The following is a 21,870-nucleotide window of genomic DNA, read 5'->3' as shown; positions in this document are numbered from 1 at the left end:
TTCTTCATTTTATAGTTACATTAAATGTTGTCTAATGTCAATAAAGCAAGTTCCTGTTCTCACTTCTGACCAATCAGAATCCAGAATGCAGTAGTGCAGGGATATGTATTTTATATACTATATTATTTAGTTGAAACAGCTTCTCAGATTAAGAACTGGTGTTTGTTTTCTGGGCAGAATGGAGGAAACAGCTCCTCAGCTTCAGAGGTTCATTGAAGAGGCTGTGAAATCAAACGAGAGGAATGCTGATGAAATCTACTTCATGGTGGTGCGCAGCATCGAGGTCTGTTGTCAGAGCTGTATTACTCATATAACTCCCAATCGTTTTAATAATAAACTTTATTCATCTAGCAGCTTTCATACATTCGGTTGTGTATAAAGAGTGTGTGGAAAGGTCCAGAACAAAAAGGCTTAAAAGGCTTTTTAGACACCAACACAATAAATACACAAACAGCAATGTACATGGAAGTAAGACCAATCCTAGACACTTCTAGCTTTCAAACAAGCCCAAACTCGACATGATTGACCACTCAGAGGCTGAGACAATCAAAGGGAGACGTTTGGTGCCATTTGGAGAGGCTATTTTTACCTTTTTTAAAAGAAAAAAGTTTTCTATTTCTAGAAGTCTGCAAATTTTAAAGGCTTTGTGCCATTTAGAGAGGTTTTATGTCATTTAGAGACATTTTATGACATTTGGAGAGGTTTGGTGCCATTTGGAGAGGTTTTGTGCCATTTTGGAGAGGTTTTTACCTGTGTTTGGATAACCTTCCACACAATTTTTGTGGTTAGAGATAACTTCCTCATATTTTGGGTGTTCATGGACAAGTACTTGGGGCATCTTTAAGACCAGGAATGGGGTTGATATCAACATTTGCTGTGAAGATATAACATTTGAGTTAAAAGTAAACAATTTTTTTTATAGTTTAAAAAAAAAATTCAATATATTGCCCCAGGTAGGCTAGGTAAAAGAAGAAATACTTGAAATAACTGCTAATTCTTAAAGTCTTAAGTGTCTACTTTCATATGAGCCAATAACCACTACTGTGGTATGTGATATCACAAAACAAATCAGTGCTGAACACAGGTACCCCCAAAACAGACAAAAATGCCATTTTTTGGCTACCGGCAAAAGGGGATAAAGATAAGATAAATTAGAAATTGTAAACACAATAACCTGAAGTAACCTGACACCAGCAAACATCTCAGCCCTATCTAAAATACAATGCGGTCTTCATAGCCATCTCACTTAACAGGGTTTATGTATTCCACGGATCACCCCACTGATGCAGGCCATAGAACAGCACTTGATCCAGTACATCCTGTTATTTTACATTTTATTTATGTGTGCATAACTCAACTCTGAATATGGCACTAAGTGAGAAAGCTTAAAGATCTGTTATTTTTAATAAAATGTCCTGCAGGATCACATCCACTTCTCCAATCAAGGCCATCTCATCAACAAGGCCATCAAATGTTTTGATACCTGTGAGTTCAACGAGTCTGACCAGAACATGATTTCTGAGGATCTACACAAAATCGCAAAACTGCGGTTTGCCATCACGGTTGCCTCTGATGCCATCAGGATTGTACTGTCTGAAGGTCCATCAGGATTGTTACTTTCACTCTGTAGATTTGTCTTTTTATTCATGTGAATTTTACTGTCCTAAAACACTTGGGTATATAAGGCTTAGCATTGGCCTGATGGTGATGCAGTATTTTTTTGACCTGCTAGGATGTGAGCTACAGTATCATTTTACAGTCAGATTCTTCGTGAGACACACAAAGATTCCGTTTGGATGATTTAGTCCTGCCCACTTATGTAACCTTCTTTTTTTAATTCCTTCTAGACAATTCATCTGAATCACAAGAAAATTACGAAATATCATTAATTATTACAAGAATTTGGATGGACAAGGTCTGTGGTCCAAATATTAGAGCATTGACCAAGTTTAATAAAATTAACTATGGCTTGTATTTTCCATGTACAGTTTTTTATGAAACCTAAGGCACTTAGTTGGCCACTTAGTTAATACTCTTTTATTTTTAAAACTATGAATCCTTCTATTATGTTCAGCTCAAAGCACATAACATTTATTGGGCACTGTGACATCCTCCTCCACATTTCAAGCTCCTTCTAGCCCTTTTGTTCTTCTAGCCAATTTCACCAAATTTCAGAAGTAGCACTTAGAGACCTGCAACAGGTCATTTTAATAGGCTAAACCATTCAATTTTTTTAGCCCAGGATAAATTTAGGACACTTTTTAGGGCAACTGAAGACCTTTTAATCTGAAAATAATTACAGTACAAATGAAACAAATCAATAATGTAGTTGGATTAACAGGGACTTCATAGAAGTGCAGTCATGTTTTGCTTTCAATTTAAAACTTTTTTGAGGGAGAAGGGTAAATCCCTGTAAAATCGTTTTAATATAAATTATGTGTAATATTTTATACTTTAGCGGTCACAGTAGAGGCTGAAGAGTGCAGGCATCTTCTGCGAAACCTGCAAGAGTTTTTGTCTAAGACTGGCAACTCGTGGATACAGATATTTCTGCTACGCAACATCTGTGAGACACATGGATATAGCCTCGTCCATCAGCTCGGACAGAGTGAAAAGTTTCAATGGACTATACCGAGTCAGGTGTTGAAAGAACAGGTAAAAATATGTATACTCTTCTATGGAATCTCATCAAACATGAAATTGGGAATGAACGAATGAATTAATTTGATGTTCTATAATGATTGAACAAATAAATGAACAAACCACATACACAACTGTAGCAAGACTCACAGAAGCGGCAGGCAGAGCACAGACACTTGGGCGATTTGAGGGGAACTAGTGCAGTTTTATTAACGATATTTACAAACTCAAAATAAATGGGCAGTATGAAGGAGAGGAGTGAAGGATGTGACGGGTGTGCGAATGGTAGTCTGGTGATCCCTCTTCACAGCTGAGAATGGTCATAAGGAGAGAGCTGTGTAGCATCGCGGTGGGGTTCCCAAAGTGGGAAAATCACATCCACAGGGGAGCAGTGACGTTGGGCAGCCAGGGTGCATTTTCATCCTTATCAGCCGAGTGTTCTGGAAAGGTTCACAGAAGAAACACAGAATTATTCATTTGTTAAGAGGAGACCGCTCCTCTTGACACTCCCAGTGGGCCCTTTTATGCCGCTGCCTCCTGGATGGTAGAGAGCTGTCATTGCAATCAGTGATTACTAGCCGCATGTGATTTGGACTGCCCTGCCTTTCAGCCACATGCTGATACCATCCAAAACACTAGCGGTGCTGAAAGGGAACGGTCCCTTCAGCACCTCAGCGGAAGTCGAACGAGGAACATTTTTCTTCTTCTGGCCGTGTACCTTTGGTCCGATGTCACATCCCCCCTCCTTAGCTCCGAGCCTACTGCCACCACTCTTTGGGGATGTGGCCCGGTGTTGCTTTCAGCATCATGAGGCCAGGTGTTGCGGCTGGGCAAGGGAGTACTCACTTTGGCCTCTGCTTCGTGGCTGGAGATTCCTGTTTGTACTGTACTACAACCTGACCGCTGCCACCCACACGCTGCTTGGCAATGCCATTGGCATTCTGCACTTAAACCTTGTTTCTCGTATCTGCTGTGTCGGAGTCATGCATCTCCCATTTAGTCAAACCTGTTTATATATGTTCCCTTTTTCTTGCTGTGCTCCAGACCTGTATTCCCCAGAAGGACGCTGGGGTTAAACAATCCCTGAACATGAAACTTTAAAATCTACATAAAAAAAATTACTTCCAACATCTCTCTTCACTCTTTGGGAATCTGTCAAGCGCAATAACAGAACACTGTTAGTACGCAAGTAGCATTTACCTTTCATGAGGATACCTGCTCCGCTTTAAGCCCCCCTGTCTACTATTTCTCCATTGGACATCCTGACAGAGGCCCGTTTCGGGAGGTTCATCCCCGGGTCTATTACTCAAGTCTTCCAGTTCTCTGGAAAACACTCCTTCCTTTGCTTATTTGCCTATAGTCTTTGTGGTCCTTTGCTCCTCAGCCACAAAGGGCAGTAAATCAATCACGGCCTCTGCCACTGCACTTCCCGATGTCCAGGGGTTCCCTCAGCCACGTTTCAGACTCTGCAAGGGTGGGTGCACAGGGTGGGTTCTCTACATAGCAGGCCCAGATGGCCCACAGGAGCTTTCCGGTGTGAGCAGTGGATAGGGGTTCCAGGGGAAGGGACCTTGTGGCATCTTGGCCTGCATGGAGCGGCTATGGCTGGTCATCCCCTCACCTGACAATTGCTGTTCATGTCTGCGAGGTGAAGGACTTGAGGCTTCGTACAGTCCCTGCACGAGGAGGGACCTTTTCCTTTTCAGTTGTTCCTTTATAATGATAATGAGTCTTTATTGGTCACATATACAGTAGAGCACAGTAAAATTGTTTTCTTCACATACGAATTGTTTTCTTCGCATTGCTCAAGGGCCCAACAGTGGTAGCTTGGCAGTGCTGGGGCATGAACCCCCGACCTTCTGATCAGTAGTCCAGTGCCTTAAACACTGCCCCAATCCATGAATTAAACTCCAGCAGACTTTTTCTGGCATCTGTCTGGGCGAGTCTCGGTTGGGTGTGTTGATTAACTTGGCAGGGGCTAGAGAGGGGAGCATTTGCAGCTCTGGCGAGATCTACCCTGGCACTGAACTCTTCCTCGACACTTCGCACTGAAGTGTGTCTTGCCGTTTGCTCTCCCACTAGGTTCTCAGCTCCATCTCCTTGTTTCCAGTGGGGTTAGTGTCTGTGCTTAATGCCTGCATTCTCCACAAGTGTAGCGAGACTCACAGCAGCGGCAGGCAGAGCACAGACACAGACGATTTGAGGAGAATTAGTACAGTTTTGTTTGCAAAAACTACAAACTCAAAATAAATGGGCAGCATGAAGAAGAGGCGTGAAGGATGTGAAGGGTGTGTGGACAGTGGTCTGGTGATCCCTCTTCCCAGCTGAGAATGGTCATGAGGAGAGAGCTGTGCAGCATCGCAGCGGGGTTCCCAAAGTGGCAAAATCACATACGCAGGGGAGCAGTGACGTTGGGCATCCAGGGAGCATTGTCGTCGTAATCGGTGGAGTCTTCTGGAAAGGTTCACAAAAGAAACACAGAGTTAGCCGTTTGTTAAGAGGAGACCCCTCCAGATGGGCCCTTTTATACTATGCCACTGCTACGCAGCCATGCACTGATGCCGTCCAAACCACTTGGAGTGCTGAAAGGGAACTGCCCCTTTAGCACCTCAGCGGTAGTCGAACAAGGAGCGTTTTTCTTCTTCTGGACGTGTACCTTTGGTCTGACATCACACAACATACATTTTTGTGTTATAGTCTTGATCTGTGTAATTTTTTAAATTCTTGTTTTTATATAAATCTTGCAGTATTCTCAAATTAACACAATTTGTGACCTCAGCAGGACATGTCTGCACAATCAGTGGATCAGTTCCAGATGTATGGGCAAATGTATGAGAAGATTACTCTTGACTCATTCAAAGCTCTAGAAGAACCTTCACATGAGATTGCACAGGTACTGCACATAAATTTATATTATTATTATTATTATTATTATTAATCAGAATTACTAGTAGTAATTAATCTCGTTTGTGTGGAAAAAATTGAGCATTTGATGGTTATATAACTCTATAGAGTAAACAGAAACATTTAGTGTGTGTGTGCTAATAAAAATGTTCAAAATATAGATATAAAACCAGGGTGACAACAGGGAGCCATAATAAATATCAGGAACTACCATGGGTAATGCTGACACCAGCCACTTTACTTAATGATGTGTTTAATTTCACAGGAGTTTGATGAAAACATTCCATGTTTCCGGGTGTGTATGGCATTATCTGCTGTCAGGCAGGCCACACACAACACATCCTCAACCAACAATGCAGGCTCGCTGGTGAGATTTTATCATTATTTTTTATTTTAGCTACATTGGGGCATGATTATTAACTCATAATTATGGCATATTAAATGTAATACCCATATGTTAATATTGCTATTAAATTATTCAGATGTGAGCAGTTACATGCATATTTTTTATGTTAGATGGCCTAGATAAAACATAATGCATTACCTTTAGGCTTACCCAGAATTTCGAACAAGGTTAATAACATATCAGTAAGAAGATACTAAATTGAATCATATTGTAGCAGATTCAGTACTAGTTAGTTAGTTCCGTCCGCGCAGCGGGGCGCATCGGGCAACAAGCATTCGCCAGCAGGCTCGGTCGGAAGCGTCGATTTCCACATCTTCCCACTTGACATCGAGCGCTCGTAGATCTTCCATGAATGTTCGTCGCCAAGTATTCCACGGCCGCCCTACTCTTCGCTTCCCCCGTGGCGGCGTACAGCGCAGCGCGATCTTTGCGTGGCGGTGGTCAGACACCGGGAGTTTGTTCTTCTTAGAATTTCTTCATTTGAAATACGATCACGGTATGATACACCGAGTATTCTTCTCAGGCATCGTTGTTGAAACACATTCAGCTTGTGGATGACTGCCCTCGAGCTCTTCCAAGTTTCAGATGCATAGATGGCGGTTGGGATGATGATGCTATTAAACAGACGAAGTTTGCTGTTGGTGTGGATAGTTCGCCTAGCCCAAATCGGTTGTAGCTGTTGGAAGACTGCAAATGCTCTGCCGATTCTGCGATTGACATCCACGTTAGTCCCACCATCCGCAGCCACAATGCTGCCAAGGTAGGTGAACTGTTTGACTTCTTCGATCAGCTGGTTGCTCACCGTGATCCGCACCGGCGTCATCCGGCCGACGGCCATGACGTTGGTCTTGTCAGTGCTGATCCGTAACCCAACTTTGGCTGCTTCGTGCTCCAGGCTAGTGGTCATCTCCTGTAAGACTTTCCCATTCTGCGCCAATAGCACAATATCGTCGGCGAATTCCAGGTCGGTCAGGCGTCCCTGGCCTGTCCACGGAATTCCAGACGCTGGCTGTGTTAGTGCTCGTCGCATGACGAAGTCCATCATCATGAGAAAAAAGAATGGTGAAAGAATGCAGCCCTGTCTGACTCCAGTCTCGATGGTGAAAAAGGCAGTATGACCTGTGTCCGTCCGGATGCAACAGCTAGAATCCTGATATAAGTTCTGGAAAATGGCGATAAACCGCTGTGGAATGACATATAGCCGTGCGATGTTCCAAAGCGATTTCCGGTGGACGCTGTCAAACGCCTTCTTAAAGTCTATAAAGTTGACCAAGAGCGGTTTCTGATATTCGGAGCTTTGTTCAATGATGTTTCGAAGAGCAAAGATTTGTTCAGTGCACGACCGACCGCTTCTAAACCCGGCCTGTTCGTCCCGTAGAGCCTGATCGACTGCTCGCAGTATCCGTTTGAGGAGGACGAGACAAAATACCTTGCCTGGAACAGACAGAAGGGTGATGCCTCTCCAATTGTTACAGTCTGCGAGATTACCTTTCTTAGGTAATTTGACGATGACACCCTGTCTCCAGTCATTTGGGACACGTTCCATGTGCCAGCAGTCATTGAGCAGCGTAGTGAGCACCCGTACAACTTCATCACCACCCGCTTTCAGCATTTCTGCCGAGATTTGGTCAAGACCAGGTGCTTTGTTGTTTTTCAGATGACGAATCGCTGCAGCGACCTCAGCATCCATGATGTCGCTCATGTCCACTTCCAGCTCACAGGGAGGAGGAAAGACTGTAAAGTCGTGCATGGCTATGGGAGCCGGCTGGTTTAGGGTGTCTTTGAAATGTTCCACCCAACTAGCGTCCTGCTCTTCTTTGCTAACTAGCATCCTGCCGGTTGTATCCCTTATCGGCCCAGTGGAACCGCTTCGGGCCCGAGTGAGATCTCTGACCACACGAAAAAGAGTCCTGCTGTCACCCTGGTCCGCAGCCAGTTGTGCTTCAGTGCCCTTCCGGTCCAGCCAGTCCTTCTTGTCTGCTCGGCAACTCCTCTTGACCCTGCGGTCGAGTTCTCGGTACGCCTGCGATGCTTCATTTCGCTCCTCTTCGGTCTTTGCTTGATCGCGCTGACGTTTCTTGACCCGTCTTTCATCGAGCAACGACCATGTCCGGTCCTGAATCCACCGTTCTCGCTGCGTTCCACGCCGTCGACCAATCGTTCTCTCTGCCGTCTCTATGGCAGCATCCTTGATCTGTGCCCATTGTTCTTCGATGCTGGCCGAGTTGTCAAGAATCTGGAATCGATTAGCGAGTTCAATGTGGAAGTGCTCGGCGTTCACGCGGTCCTTCAATTTCTCGGAGGCAAATGACCGAACGGTGTTGCGTCCGGCCACTCTTTTCAATTTTAGTCGGATTGAAGTCACAAGCAAGTGGTGATCAGATCCGACGTTGGCGCCGCGAAAAACCCGTACGTCACGTAAAGCCGAGCGCCACCGTCGATGGATACATACATAGTTGATTTCATTGTGAGTGGCCCCATCTGGTGACCGCCACGTCTTTTTGTGAATCCGTTTGTGAATGAAATATGTATTCCCGATACAAAGGTTGTTAAGATTGCATAGGGATAGGAGACGCTCTCCATTATCGCTCGTTACTGCTGCCGATCCATGAGGTCCGATCACGTTTTCCCAGCCCTGCCGGTCGCTACTGAGTTGCGCATTCATGTCGCCAAGGAGGATCTTTATGTCATGGTTGGGGATAACCGTGATTGTGTCTTGCAGCTGGTCGTAGAAGGCGTCCTTCTCTTCATCATCTGCCTCATTTGTCGGTGCGTAGACTTGAATAACAGTAATTTTAGCATGGCGAGACTGAAATCGGGCGGTAATTATGCGATCACTGATCGGTTTCCATCCAACGAGTGCCTGTGCCGCGGTTTTGCTCAGGACCATCCCGACACCGTGCACGTGATGTTCTTTGGCTCCCGAATACAGGACGATCTTCCCGTCGCTTATCATTTTTCCATTACCCGTCCACCTCATTTCGCTGACACCAAGAATGTCAAGCCGCTAATTGTCGAATTCGTGCAGAAGCTGCTCCAGTCTCCCACACTGGTACAACGTTCGCACGTTACAGGTTCCAATTCGTGTGATCGTATTGGCGTCGAGTATCCCATTTTGCATCGGGCGCTGGACGACCTTTCGGCTTTGCTCCAGCACCGTCATCAAGGGAGAAACAGGGTCATCGCGCCGGTATTGTTTAGACCGCTGGTTTTTGCTTGTTGTTTCCGTAGCAAGATAGATTTTACGGGATCAGGGTGCTAGCCTGATGCCCAACCCTCCTCCTTTTTCACCCGGGCTTGGGACCGGCGTCGGCGGAGATTCAGTACTATCGTCAAATATCAAATCATTGATTATGAACTGAAATTGTATGGTATTGTGTGGAAGTCTGAAGTTTTATTTATTATTAAGTAATTTTTAACATGCTCTTATTATTAACATGCTCAGAATCTCTAGTTTAGATATACAATTTTACTTTACAGTGGTGCTTGAAAGTTCAGTGTGAACCCTTTAGATTTTTTTATATTTCTGCATGAATATGATCTAGAACATCATCAGATTTTCACACAGGTCCTAAAAGTAGATAAAGAGAACACGACAAATAAGACAAACATATTATACTTGGTCATTTATTTATTGAGGAAAGTGATCCAGTATTACAAATCTTTGAGTGGCAAAAGTATGTGAACATCTAGGATTAGCAGTTAATTTGAAGTGGAAATTAGAATCAGGTGACACCTTAAATGACCTACTGAACATCTGTATATAGGCTATATAATGCCAGGGTTAGGGAAAAAGTCTGGCCCTTACAAGTACAGCCCATCTGGAAAATTCAAGAACTTCTCAATGGCCAGTCCACATCTGCCAAAAAGTTTGGACTCCACCAATCCTTAGTCAGACAGACTGTGTGCAAATGAAGGAAATTCAAGACCATTATTATCCTCCCAGGAGTTCCCAGGAGTGGTCCACAAACAAAGTTCACTCCAAGAGCAAGACATGTAATAGTACATGAAGTCACAAAGGAAACCAGGGAAACTTCTAATCATCTAAAGGTCTAATGTTAATGTTCATGAGTCCACCATCAGGAGAACACTGAACAATAATGGTGCACATGGCAGGATTGTGAGGGGAAAGCCACTGCTCTCCAAAAAGAACATTGCTGCCTTTCTGCATTTGCTAAAGATCACATGGACAAGCCAGAAGGCTAATGGAAAATGTTTTGTGCATGGATGAGACCAAAACCTAATTTTTGGTTTAAATAAGAAGCGTTATATTTTGAGAAAGGAAAACACTGCATTCCAACATAAGAACCTTCTCCAATCTGTGAAACATGGTGGTGGTAGTATCATGGTTTGGACCTGTTTTACTGCATCTGGACCAGGACGACTCGCCATCATTGATGGAACAATGAATTCTGAATGATACCAGCAAATTATGAAGGAAAATGTCTGGACATCTGTCCATGATCTGAGTCTGAAGAGAAAGCAGGTCATGCAGCAAGACAACGACCCTAAACACACGAGTCGTTCTACCACAAATCGGTTAAAGAAGAACAAAATTAATGTTTTGGAACGGCCGAGTCAAAGTCCTGACCTTAATCCAATAGAAATGTTGTGGAAGGACCTGAAGCAAGCAGTTCATGTGAGGAAACCCACCAACATCCCAGAGTTGAAGATGTTCTGTACTGAGGAAAGGGATAAAATTCCTCCAAGCCGATGTGCAGGACTGATCAACAGTTACCCCAAACTTGGGTTCTCTTTACTTTTAGGACTTCTGATGATGTTTTAGGTCACATTTATTCAGAAATATAGAAAATTTTAAAGGGTTCACAAACTTTCAAGCACCAATATACATATCTTCTACAAGTGAAGATATTGTTGCATGTCCTTGCTGTATGGTTCAAGTGCTTTTTCAGAGCAGCAAATGGGGCAGAACAAAAGTGATCTGAATATTAGAGGGACCTGATCCAATAGCTCATGAGAGCTTATACAGTGTATATCACATACACAACTCTAATTAATTTTAGATCTCCAAGATGAGGGTGAAGTCAAACACAGACACCAGCTGGGGGCCGCTTGTGAAAATCTGTGAATCAAAGCTTGAGGATTGCAGTCTGTCTCAGATTGTTTTCCACACTGCGCTAGTAGCACAAGTTTCTACAGCACCAGTGATGAAACTGCTGAACTCACTGTGCTTCAGCCCAGGAAAATGCCAGGTCAGTATTTTACACAGCTAATTTCATCAGTGGTTTGGTTTACAATTGTTTTAAAGTTTTGTGAATAATTACCTGCCAGTGGGAAGGCCAGGTTTCAGGATGTTGAACATGATGACAGACTTACCTTCATAGTTGTGTATTTATGATGAAGCAAACAGTTTGTCTTTCTCCAGCTTACTGGAAGGGGCTTTGCAAGTATTCTTACATATCCAATGAATGTCATTTAAGTTTATCTTCAGGAGCTCTAGCAGAGACTGACTGAAAATACAGCAATTGTGAATGTAGTGAACAAACAGGAAATGCAGGAACTGTTGTAAATAAAATGCGGAAGTGTTATGCTTGTAGCTCATTACATACAGATAAAAACTGATGGATTTATGGAACTCACAAAGATGTTTCAACACCATCAGACAGACCGAGAATTTGAAATACATGTTCTTACAATATCCAGTGCAGCTAATGATGAGGGTCGAGGGTGTAAACAGTGAGTGCACAGTGTGGTTATGGTGGAACTGGAGCAGCAGTGAACAATACCATAAATCTTGTATAGTAGCACTACATGTACTGTTCTCCACTTGATATATCGCTTTGCTTGTATTTCCACATTTGTGAGTCACTTTGGATAAAAGTGTCTGCTAAATGAATAAATGTAAAAGAATACAGCTAGCTGTAAACACTTCTCTAAACACTTCTGTGGTGAGGATATGCATTCAATTTTCCCTCAAGCACACACTTTTCTGATGTACAGGATTTGTTCATCCCAACTATGCCTAACTCAACAAATGAAATAAAAGACTGGATTAAAAACTGGGTTGAGGAATCAAAGAAATCAGGAGTTGCAGTAGACAATGTGAAGATATGGGGTAAGGTTTCTGCATGCTTTTTTATCCTCTTAATAAGCATTATTGACAATAGAATGACTTCTCTCCCCTTTATCAATGTGCACACTATACTATTTTTATAATAAGTGTACAATGCCCCTTTATGGATCGAGACCATGTCATGGTGAAGGTAAGGCAGACATGTCATGGACAGTCTTAGCTGGACTAGAGCTTTGCATTGGGACCTAGCAGTGGAAAGGGCGTATATAAAATGTTGGGGGCAAAGAGCCATGTTAGTGTGTGTAATGGAAAGGTATGGACTAGATATAGTTACACACAGTAAGCGCTCTTGTACCACACCTCTTGATCATGGGTGGCCTCTGTCCACACTTACTTTATTAGGGTTCATAGGAGTATGGTGATTTAGTCTACATGTGTTTTGTGGATTTGGTGAAGGCCTAAGATCTTGTGCCTCAACAAATGACGTGGGAATTACTGCTGAGTGCAGAATATCTGGGTTGCTACCTTAACCCAACCAGTCTCTCTATCAGCACAGTGAGAGTTGTATTTACATTCTTCGCATTAAGGCAAAAACATTTAAAGTGGGTTTTGGACTTCAAGGATGTTTCTTGCCTCCATTTCCTGATTGTAGAGCTGTCCAGTATGAGGCCTGCTGCTGGGTTTATTCCCAACTCATTGCTCATTGTGTGAATGATCTTTCTCTAACTCTTTCTTTCCAGTGTGTGGGTGCGGGGAACCTGTTTTAATTGGCAATGTGAGTATCAGCTTCATCAGCTTCGTCTTTCAAATAATGTTTTTGTATTTGCTCATATTCAGGTCACTGTAATAACACCATAACATATTGTGTTTGTGTTTAAATTAGTGTGGGAGACCATATATAAAATCACAGTGTCCTAACTGTAGCCGTGAAGTTGGTGGTGAGAGACATGTTCCAGTAGAAGGTTTCAGAGAGTTTGAGTAAGTGTTTGCCTAAATGCATGAATATACAGTGGAAATAAAAAGTCTACACACCCCTGTTAAAATGGCAGGTTTTTGTGATGTAAAAAAATTAAACTAAGTTAAATCATGTCAGAGCCTTTTTCACCTTTATTGTAAAATTGCATCATATAAATATCAAGTGACAAAACACCCAGAAAAACAAAAACTTCCAATACGCAGCTTGTATAAGTGTGCACACCCTTTTATAACTGGGAATGTCACAGTGTTCAGAATCAACCAATCACATTCAAGCTCATGTTAAATACTAATTAGTGTACACCCACCCAGAGTTATAACACGTTACAAAGTACAAAGTAACATGTTACTGTAATCTAATGACTTTTTCTGATAACACAGTAATGTAACTCATTATATTTTAAATTTATGTCATTTGATTACAGTTACTGATGTCAATAAAATACTTTACAAATGTATTATTAAGAAAACACTATTAAGTAAAATGCATTTTTAAAATAAATCACAGGGGCGTGTAAACTTTTTTTTTTTTTTTAACAAAGCTTTGTTACACTTAATAATACAGTTAAGTACACTTTAATACACTTAAGTACACCTCATTTTCATCTAATGTAGGTTTTTCCATATACAGTGTGTCTGGAAAGTGTTCACAGCGCTTCACTTTTCCCACATTTTGTTACGTTACAGCCTTATTCCAAAATAGATTAAATTCATTATTTATTTTCCTCAAAATTCTACAAACAATACCCCATAATGACAACGTGAAAGAAGTTTGTTTGAAATCTTTGCAAATTTATTAAAAATAAAAAACAAAAAAAAGCACATGTACATAAGTATTCCCAGCCTTTGCCCAATACCATCCTTATATCCAATGTAAAGCTTTGGATATAAGTGCGCCATTTACTTTGTTGAAGCACCTTTGGCACCAATTACAGCCTCGAGTCTTTTTGAGAATGATGCTACAAGCTTGGCACACCTATTTTTGGGCAGTTTCTCCCATTCTTCTTTGCAGGACCTCTCAAGCTCCATCAGGTTGGATGGGGAGCGTCGGTGCACAGCCATTTTCAGATCTCTCCAGAGATGTTCAATCGGGTTCAAGTCTGGGCTCTGGCTGGGCCACTCAAGGACATTCACAGAGTTGTCCTGTAGACACTCCTTTGTTATCTTGGCTGTGTGCTTAGGGTCGTTGTCCTGTTGGAAGATGAACCTTCTCCCCAGTCTGAGGTCCAGAGCACTCTGGAGTAGGTTTTCATCAAGGATGTCTCTGTACATTGCTGCATTCATCTTTCCCTCGATCCTGACTAGTCTCCCAGTTCCTGCCTCTGAAAAACATCCCCACAGCATGATGCTGCCACCACCATTCTTCACTGTAGGGATGGTATTGGCCAGGTGATGAGTGCTGCCTGGTTTCCTCCAGACATGACGCTTGCCAGTCAGGCCAAAGAGCTCAATCTTTGTTCAATCTTTGGTCTGAGAGTCCTTCAGGTGCCTTTTGGCAAACGCCAGGTGGGTTCTGGCTTCTGTCTGTCCACTCTACCATACAATGCTGCAGAGATGGTTGTTCTTCTGGAAGGTTCTCCTCTCTCCACAGAGACACAGAGCTGGAGCTCCGTCAGAGTGACCATCGGGTTTTTGGTCACCTCCCTGACTAAGGCAATTCTCCCCCGATCTCTCAGTTTGGCCAGGAGACCAGCTCTAGGAGGAGTCCTGCTGGTTCCAAACTTCTTCCATTTACGGATGATGGAGGCCACTGTGCTCATTGGGACCTTCAATGCTGCAGAAATGTTTCTGTACCCTTCCCCATATCTGTGCCTCCATACAATCCTATCTCGGAGGTCTACAGACAATTCTGGGTGGGACCTTATATAGACAGGAGTGTGCCTTTCCAAATCATGTCCAATCAACTGAATTTACCACAGGTGGACTCCAGTCAAGTTGTAGAAACATCTCAAGGATGATCAGTGGAAACAGGACGCACCTGAGCTCAATTTTGAGTGTCATGGCAAAGGGTGTGAATACTTATGCACATGTGCACACAGAGATTTCACACAAACTTCTTTCATGTTGTCATTATGGGGTATTGTTTGTAGAATTTTGAGGAAAATAATGAACTTAATCAATTTTGGAATAAGGCTGTAACATAACAAAATGTGGAAAAAGTGAAACGCTGTGAATACTTTCTGGATGCACCGTATATATACATTATTGATTAGCACAACTTAATGAACGTAATCAGCCTTTTGTGACAGGAACCCCAGAAAATCAACTTAAGCGCCTGTCTAACTCCACTCTGATTTCAAGGAATTTTCTGGCATTAATATTGATGTAAAGTTAAAGTGGTGAGATTAACATGGCTCTCTGTCTATATTTATCACCACCTGCATGTTTTCTCATTCATGCCTGTTGATCTCTTTAATAGTCTGATATCTGTATATTTAACCCCTTTCATGCTTGTAAGTGATTTGTGGATTTTGTTCATCAGAAGTTCAGAAGTCTACGGGTGTGTGACACTACTGCTAAAATATCAACAAAAAACCTAGTTACAGAGACACAAAATATATTTGCTCTTCACGTTGAAGGCTTTTTTTCTAAAACTCTCTGCATGATGTCTATGAAGTAAAACAAGCTGCATTATATGAGAGAATGCTTCTGGTGAATAAGTTTAATACGCATTTGATGCTCACTTGGTTTGATTAAAAGTGCTTTTTTGTTGAAATAAGTACTGCAACGGGCAGCGGAAGAGGTCACAACCTCGGTGATCCTAATAGTCGGAAGGAGCAGGATGGAGAGAGGAGTCTTTATGGTGCTCACCTTTACATGGTGCGAGCTTTAATACACTCCTCCATGATCTGGGGTACAACTGAACATACTGAGGTATGTTACTTTAAATATAGAACTTTTTTTATTCTCAACGCTTGGTTCTTAAAGATAATGAGAGGAGCACCTCAATCATATAATATACTTCTCACAATGATCATTATTATAGACCTTGTGAAGTACTACTGTTCATTCCTTTGATGTTGTAACAGAATCTTCACTGTTAATCATGTGTTCGAATTATTTTATATTATAAATATATTTATTTTACCACATTGTAAAAATTATTAACCAATAGTGACCATGAATGTATGTGTGTGTGCATATATATATTATTTATAATATATTATTTTCTTGTTAAGTGAAATTTTGTAAAATGTTTTTAGCGGTCTCATTTTGACCAGACCTGAACATAATTATTAAATTTTGTTGTTAACAGGCAGTGTTGTACTGTGTAATATTATTGTTTGTGTGTTGCTCAGGAGCTTCAGAAGCTCACTGAGATGCCACAAGGAGCACATGATGTCAGGAAGCACCTCTTTGGCCACCTTCGGAAGGACATTGAATTGCTCGCCAAAGCTTTAGGAAAGAGTGAGCAGGATGCTGAGATGACTGTCCACTTGTTTCTGAAGTTCATCTTGGAAAGTTCCTCTGGTAATATTTCCTAATTTAACTGTTTCCCTACTTTCCATTCATTTGTTAATGAACATAATTGATGCATCAGTGACAGTTAGAGGAAATCTCCACCCCTACACAACAGGAATGCTATAATAGTAATAGTAGAATTAGTAATGAGTTAATTAGACCAGTGCGGTTAAACCTAAACACTAGCTTTTAAGGAGATGCAGACCGAAGAAGAAATTTCTTCAGGCTGTCACGTAAAGTGTATAGCAACTCGGGTTGCCACACTTAAAGTGTATAGTAGCTCGGGTTGCCACGTTTATTGTGGAAAAATAAGGGACTGTCCCTATAAAACAACAATAGACCATATCTGCATTGGGTAATTCCACTCTGGTGTTCTGCTGTCTAGCCACTCAGTCACAGTTGTCACCTGCTGCATGCTGATTCAGATCAGACAGTCATGGGTAAGAACCGTCTCACTATCTGTCTCCCAGAACTCAGAACCGTATCCAATTTCCAAGGGTGTAACCATTGTATGGATATTTAGAAGATAGTTTTAGGATTTCAGTTACCGTATGAATTCAGGTGATGTCTGAGTGATAGAAGCTCCCACAGCATGGGGAAATTGTAGGGTGCTGTGGACGTCCTGTGGGCGGATGTATTCTCTGCTCCATAACCTACCATGAAACCTACCACACCAAGTAGAGGTGAGATAAGGTGTGTTCAGGAAAACCTCACACACTAACATTTAAACACACAATCACGACTTTTAAACACACTCAGAAAGGATGGCTACCTATGGAACTAAATTCAACACTATATATGTTGTAAATACAATTTCCCCACGGATGATTCCAAGCAATGCTGTACTGCCTGCATCGTGACTAGGTGCCATTATTTCCCCAGGAGAACAATGACTGACTTAGATGATCATTATAGTTTGATAAGCTGAATATTCTGTTTGTGTAACTGGTGTCATTTATGATGTTAATGTCATCATGCTGTTTAGCTTGCTATGTAATAAGTGTACAGAGTGTACAACAATATATAGTGGTAACCTGAAACGTTATGTAACCCTTATTACGAGGTAGTAAGAATGTACATAGGTGTAGTAGTCTAAAGTAGTCTTAGAGGTTATCAGTAATATGAAATTGGACCAAAATCAGAAGATGCTAAATTGTTAAGAGCCTGAGAATTGAAGGTCAATAAAAAAAATACCACACTAGAATGACAATTTGCATAAGATGTATTAAACACACATGGGCTGGTACATACATATACAAAAAACAGTTATGAAAAAAATAACAAACTAAAATAATAAAGTGCGCACGTAAATAAATCCCCTTTTAAATTCCCTTGAGCTTAGTTCGTCCTGTTTCACTTGCCTTTGTTGACAAGAGTTCAGTCACCAACGTTGGGCCCTTTTTAGTTCGTGTTAGTGTATGTCCTACCACCATGAAGATGATGATCCTGGCAATCCGTCTAAAGTCAGAGTCACAAACACGGTTGGCTCGCCACCCAGCCCCCCGGACTGGGAATCTATTAATCTCTGGGAGAACACCTGGAACGTGGGGATCTGTATCATTCTGTGGAAAGGATCTCCGCACGATGTTTCCAACTCTTTACCAAAACCTGACCTATAAATAAGGCCAGATCATTTCTCTCAATTACCATTCAGTGAATAAATGGACTGCTACAGGCTACTATAAAATAAAATGAGATAATACTTCAGTTCACCTATAATGCAATGTCAAAATCTCTCTCTCTTGTACAACAGCGCTTATGTTTCTTCTCAGGTATCAAAATTACATGAATTTCCCTCCAGTATCCAAAGTACATTTACATCACAAACTACATCCTTCATAAAAACACATATTTCTAACTCAAGTTGTATGAAACCTTAGTAACATTAGCAGTATGAAGAATAAAACTGCATGGATTGCATGTAAACATCGACCAACTTGTATTACTTTAGATTAGAGGCATTAAGGTGTTAGCGTGCTTATTTATCCCTCTCTGCACCGGTAACAGTGGAAAGATTGCACTAAAAATTGTACTTCTTTAACCTCCAATAAACACAATTAAATCCACAACTTTTAACATCATTATTTAACAAACTAACCATTTAGCAACAGTAGGGAAAAGTAACATTTCTTTTTAGAACCCTCAAACAAAATCATTAGTTGTTTTCAAAGGCATTAACCAGTAGTCCGCTAGCCTATTGTGGCATATTAGCATTTGAATACAGCAGGCTCACATTAGCTTTCCACCATTAGCACCTTTGCATTGCTTACCAATTAGCGCCAATTAGCATAAAATGCTAGCGAACTCAGTGGCCTAGCGCCAGGTAAACAACTCACCATTTTAGCAGAATTCACTGCCTTTAGCTCCGTGACAACAGTGGATTCAGGCACAGCTCTCTTTTACTCTCTATATTACAACAAGATATGTCAGTATAAGCAATAATGAGTACAGAAATTGTTTAATTCACTCCACGTCGTTTTTTCGTCTTACCAAGTGAGTAACGCAGCCTCCTATGCTCAGGTGCACGCGCCAAAAGAACGTGCAGAGACACTAACCTAGAGGTGTAACTGTAACAGAGCCTAGCTGGCAGCTGATTGGTCAGTTCACTGCCTCATAGAGTTCACCCATTTGCTTACTTACAAATCCATCAAAGATAACAAGAAAATCAAAGTTAACCCTTTGTGACTTGCTTAGACAGCTAAATAGTGTTTCTCATTTATAAGCCTGGGCTACAGTTAGCTATGTAAATTGTACTGGAGATTTCTTTTATTGATTCTAAAGACAAACTGCCATAACTAGTTCTGAATGGAGAACTACAATATGGCCACAACTCAGACATTAGTTCCATATCTCTCGTTGCCAAGCTAACATATCTCAGCATTATGCTGAGTCACTGGAATGAAGTTGGTGTGAAGCTGGATGTTCGATATTCGCAAATATGCAGAAATTAAGGGACCGTCTCTAAAGTTACATACGACATTGTTATACACGTTTCTAACATCAATAGCATTTGAAGAGAGTGACTTACAGTCACATAACCAACTGTAAAGTGTTCATCTTGGCAAGGGCGTAACCATGGTATGGACATGGGGGGAGCCCAACAAACTCGGAGGGAGGATCTGCAAGTGAATGTAACGTTAATGGTCAAAAACTGGAACTGACGTTAGCCTAGCCTACTTCGTGGGTGTGCAAATATCAACCGTTAATTGATGTTATTAAGAACAAACCAAGCCATGGTATGATACCTTCTATACTAAGCTAAGGTCACCTACTATTTAGGTATCTAGTTACTGACTGTCTGAATAAAAGTTGTATGTTCTGCTGCACTTTTCTACACTTGACTGCTGTCTCCAATTCTTACAGACTGAGCTGCTCAAATATATCAACGAACTTGTATTGAGTATGGGCGCAACCAAGTGTACAATTGGAGGGGGGTCACACACCTATTTTCCTTAACAAACGGAAATATATTAAAAAGGAATAGACATAAATAAATAGAATAGATGAAGAAAAGACAGATCCATTGGCAGGGTTCATTAAAGGGGGACATATAAAAAAATATTTTGTACTGTATATTGGGGGGACAGATTGGTATTGCCTCAACATTGGGGGGGGGCACAACCACCCCAAATAATAATACGTGGTGACGCCCATGCCCATTTCACATTCACACTGAACCTCAACGTCAACTCTTGTGTTTCAGAGACAAATTTATTCTCTCTCTATATATATTTCTCTCTCTCTCTCTCTCTTTCTTTCTCTCTATTTCTCGATTTCTCTCTCTCTCATTCACTCTCTCTCACTTTTTCTCTCTCTTTCTCTCTATTTTTCTCTATTTCTCTCTGTATGTATTTCTCTATTTCTCTCTCAAACACTCTCTCTCACTCTCTCTCTCTCTATTTCTCTCTTACTCTCTATTTCTCTCTCTCTATTTCTCTCTCTCTTATTCTATTAATTGAATTCTATTAATTGTATGAAGAATTTAAAAAGCTGTAATTTTTGCAAGACTGCTGTAGTAAAAGAGGAACTTGAGATACATACTCAAATACTACTTATGATAAATATGATAACACTAATCTTTCCAGATGCAGGAACGCCTAGTCTGTAAAAAAATGAAAGATTTTTACAGGACTAAAATGTTAGACATCACAGATATACAGTATATCTGCATGTGAAACTAATCCAGTCCAAATATTGCGTTTTTCATCTGTGTAATTGAAAGGGCAAAAAAAAAAACTAAATTTTCAAAAAAAAATTCTCTTTCAGAGCCAAACAGCCATATTCAAATAACAGACAGTGAGGACAAACGGGAAGAATGGGAGAAAGTCATTCACCAAAGACTTCAGGACTTCTTTCAGGTAAAATTTCACTTTTGAAATTAGATTTGTGAGAAGTTACATTCTAGTCCAAGACTGAACTTATTTTATCTTCACCAGATGTTTCTCAGAGTGCTTTACATGTTCAAATCCACCCTGTGTGCACGGAGTTGGCATGTTCTCCCTGTGCTTCAGGGGTTTTCTCCGGGTACTCCGGTTTTCTCCCCAGTCCAAAGACATGCGATGTAGGCTGATTGGCATCTCTAAATTGTCTGTAGTGTGTGTGTGCGCGTGTGTAGTGTGTGCATGCCCTGTGATAAATTAGCACTCCCAGCAGGGTGTACCCCGCTTTGTGCCCCAAGTCCCCTATGATAAGCTCCAGGCTCCACACAACCCTGTAGGATAAGCGGTACAGAAAATGCATTGATTTACGAACTCTTTATTGTAAGCAATATTATTACAATTTTAATGTTCTGACATTGTGTTTTTTAAGAGTTTTGAGGCACAGTTATCGGACGTGCAGAGTAATATTCTGAGATCGGGTGGCATGGATACTTTGGCACAAATGATCTACAGTAAGGAGCCAGAGCTGAAGGACCTGCCCACCTCCGGAGTGTTCAACCTTCCACTGATGTGGAGTTTCAAGCAGAGGATGACCATCCAACACTTTAGTCACTTAATTGAGCAGAAAGATGAAAGGAACAACGTTCGTCTTCTGGCAGAACTCCTGAAAAGTGTATGAGTTTTATGACTACAGTGATTATAATTTATTCACATCATTTACACATGTGTAGAGAAAGTAGATAACAGTTACTATGATGGTGAGCAAATTTAATTTATAAAGCACATTTAAAACAGCAAAAGTTGACCAAAGTGCTGTATATGGAATAGAAAATAACAACATTGAATGGAATATTAAGAGTATGTAAAGAAATAATAATAAATAAATAAATAAAACCAAATGGGATAAGTACTGATAAAACAGACAAATACAGATTAAATAGCCGATTTATAAAAGTTTTTTTTTTTTTTTTTTAAATGTGTAAAAGTGGAAGGAATGTGAAAAACCTCTTTATATAATATTACAACAAAAGTGCTCGATCCACTGAAATTTTTTTTTTTTAAACAGAGTA

The 21,870-nt window shown here is 41.2% G+C and overlaps 1 protein-coding gene and 1 long non-coding RNA gene across 5 annotated transcripts in view; one reads left to right on the top strand and one right to left on the bottom strand.

Annotated features, from left to right (window-relative positions):
- The window catches only part of LOC108255428 (E3 ubiquitin-protein ligase rnf213-alpha), a 115,705-nt gene that overhangs the window by 85,877 nt on the left and 7,958 nt on the right, over positions 1 to 21,870 (top strand). For 2 of the 3 annotated variants that reach the window (XM_053674364.1, XM_017451368.3), the window contains exons 48-60: positions 178 to 283; positions 1,422 to 1,599; positions 2,459 to 2,655; positions 5,420 to 5,533; positions 5,810 to 5,911; positions 10,975 to 11,163; positions 11,912 to 12,026; positions 12,725 to 12,759; positions 12,868 to 12,962; positions 15,680 to 15,833; positions 16,259 to 16,430; positions 20,688 to 20,779; positions 21,231 to 21,473. In XM_053674364.1, the coding sequence (XP_053530339.1) occupies positions 178 to 283; positions 1,422 to 1,599; positions 2,459 to 2,655; positions 5,420 to 5,533; positions 5,810 to 5,911; positions 10,975 to 11,163; positions 11,912 to 12,026; positions 12,725 to 12,759; positions 12,868 to 12,962; positions 15,680 to 15,833; positions 16,259 to 16,430; positions 20,688 to 20,779; positions 21,231 to 21,473 (1,792 nt within the window). The remainder of the gene's footprint in view (positions 1 to 177; positions 284 to 1,421; positions 1,600 to 2,458; positions 2,656 to 5,419; positions 5,534 to 5,809; positions 5,912 to 10,974; positions 11,164 to 11,911; positions 12,027 to 12,724; positions 12,760 to 12,867; positions 12,963 to 15,679; positions 15,834 to 16,258; positions 16,431 to 20,687; positions 20,780 to 21,230; positions 21,474 to 21,870) is intronic. The other variant, XM_053674363.1, reaches the window with a different exon arrangement.
- LOC108255429 (uncharacterized) lies at positions 17,626 to 20,311 on the bottom strand. Of its 2 annotated transcripts, none has more exons than XR_008393214.1 (3): positions 18,924 to 20,311; positions 18,758 to 18,827; positions 17,626 to 18,034 (listed from the first exon to the last, which is right to left on the bottom strand). It is a non-coding gene; the product is annotated as an uncharacterized LOC108255429 (long non-coding RNA). The 2 variants fall into 2 exon arrangements; XR_001810086.3 differs by having other exon boundaries at positions 18,912 to 20,306.

This window comes from Ictalurus punctatus, chromosome 22, assembly GCF_001660625.3.
Source record: "Ictalurus punctatus breed USDA103 chromosome 22, Coco_2.0, whole genome shotgun sequence".
Lineage (NCBI taxonomy): Eukaryota > Metazoa > Chordata > Actinopteri > Siluriformes > Ictaluridae > Ictalurus > Ictalurus punctatus.
The sequence above is the reverse complement of the archived record's forward strand: the minus strand, read 5'-3'. Positions and strand labels throughout refer to the sequence as shown.